Genomic DNA, 1,811 nt, shown 5'->3' with positions numbered 1-1,811 from the left:
TTTAAGGCACCTCAATTACATCAGCCGATTCATAGCACAATCAATTGTGATAGGTGAGTCAATCTTCAGAATGCTAAGGAAAGATGTTGCAACAAGTTGGACTGAAGAACGTCAGAAGGCTTTCGACAAAATCAAGGAGTATTTAAACCGCCCATTCTGGTCCCACCAGAACTGGGAAGACCTGCGTTGCTTTATTTGTCCATGTTAGATGGGGCTTTCGGTTGCGTTATGGGACAACATGATGAAACACGAAGGAAGAAGCGGGCAACATATTATCTGAGCAAGAAATTCACTCCTTATGCATCCCAGTACTCTTTGTTGGAATGCACCTGCTGTGCTTTGACTTGGTTAGCTCATAAGTTGAGTCATTATTTGTGTACATACACTACATAACTCATATCAAGGATGGATCCGTTAAAATACATCTTTCATAAACCCTTACCTATAGGTACGTTAGCAAAGTGGCAATATTGCTAAGTTAGTTCGACATCGTCTACGTAACTCAAAAGACAGTCAAAGGCCAAGTATTGGTAGATCATTTGGTAGAAAATATCGTAGATAGAGACACGAATCATCAAAAACACATTTTCCTGACGAGGAGGTATCGTTTGTAGGAGAAGATATCACCAAATATGATGGTTAGAGGATGTTCTTCGACGGAGCAGCAAATATTAAATAAGGTTTATCATATTTGTCCTATTATCAGATATCGGTCAAGTTTATCCGGTATCCGCAAAACTTAGGTTTCCATGCACCAACAATATGGTCGAATATGAAGCCTGCATCGTGGGACTCAGGTTGTCCATTGACATAAATGCTCAGGAGCTGCTGGTAATCGGAGATTTAGATATGTTGGTGCACGAGGTTCTAGGGGAATGGGATAAGAAGAACACCAAAATATTGTCATATTTGCACTGTGTACAAGAGCTGATCAAGAGTTTCACAAAGATAAAATTCAAACATGTTCCAAGGATTCAGAATGAGTTTACAGATGCATTAGTCACTTTGTCTTCCATGATACAACACCCAGACATGAATTTCATTGACCCTATCCCAATAGGAATTCATAATAATCCAGTTTATCGTGCTCATGTTGAAGAAGAGATTGACAGAAATCCGTGGTTCCACTATATCAAGAAGTACTTGGAAAAGCGAGAAGACCCAGAGATTGCTACCCATACTCAAAAGCGCACGCTTTGTAGATAATCTAACCATTTATTTCAAAGTAGAGGAATTTTGTATAGAAGGATTCCTAACCTGGGATTACTACGGTGTGTCGATGCCAATGAGGCATCCAGATTGCCCTAGGAAATACATGCCGGAACCTACGGACCCACATGAATGGTTTTGTTTTGGCCAAGAACATATTAAGAGATGGGTATTTCTGGATGACTATGGAAAGTAACTGCATTATGTATGTTCGAAGGTGTCACCAATGCTAGATACATTCTGACATGATACGGGTTCCACCCAATGAACTTAATGCAACAAGTTCAACCTGGCCCTTCTCCGCTTTGGGTATAGATGTCATCGGACCAATCGAACCTGCTGCTTCAAACAGACATAGGTTCACTCTGGTCGCCATAGACCACTTCACAAAAAGGGTTGAATCCGCATCTTATAAAACTGAAACTAAGAAGGTTATAGCAGGTTTTGTTCGGGACCGCATCATTTATCGATTTGGAGTACCAGAGTCAATCATTACTGACAATATCTCCAATCTCAACAACGATATGATGAAATCCATATGTGAAACATTCAATATCAAGCATCGAAACTCTACAACATACGAGCCGCAAATGAACGGAGTC

The 1,811-nt window shown here is 40.4% G+C and overlaps 1 protein-coding gene across 1 annotated transcript; it reads left to right on the top strand.

Annotated features, from left to right (window-relative positions):
- The first annotated feature begins 762 nt into the window (after positions 1–762).
- LOC138890137 (uncharacterized) lies at positions 763–1,206 on the top strand. The gene has a single exon (XM_070173499.1). It carries the CDS (start codon positions 763–765, stop codon positions 1,204–1,206), a length of 444 nt encoding a protein of 147 aa, XP_070029600.1.
- The last annotated feature ends 605 nt before the right edge of the window (positions 1,207–1,811 follow it).

The sequence above is a fragment of the Nicotiana sylvestris genome, chromosome 4, assembly GCF_000393655.2.
Source record: "Nicotiana sylvestris chromosome 4, ASM39365v2, whole genome shotgun sequence".
NCBI lineage: Eukaryota > Viridiplantae > Streptophyta > Magnoliopsida > Solanales > Solanaceae > Nicotiana > Nicotiana sylvestris.
Note: the sequence above shows the minus strand (reverse complement) of the source record. Positions and strands in the feature narration are given on the sequence as shown.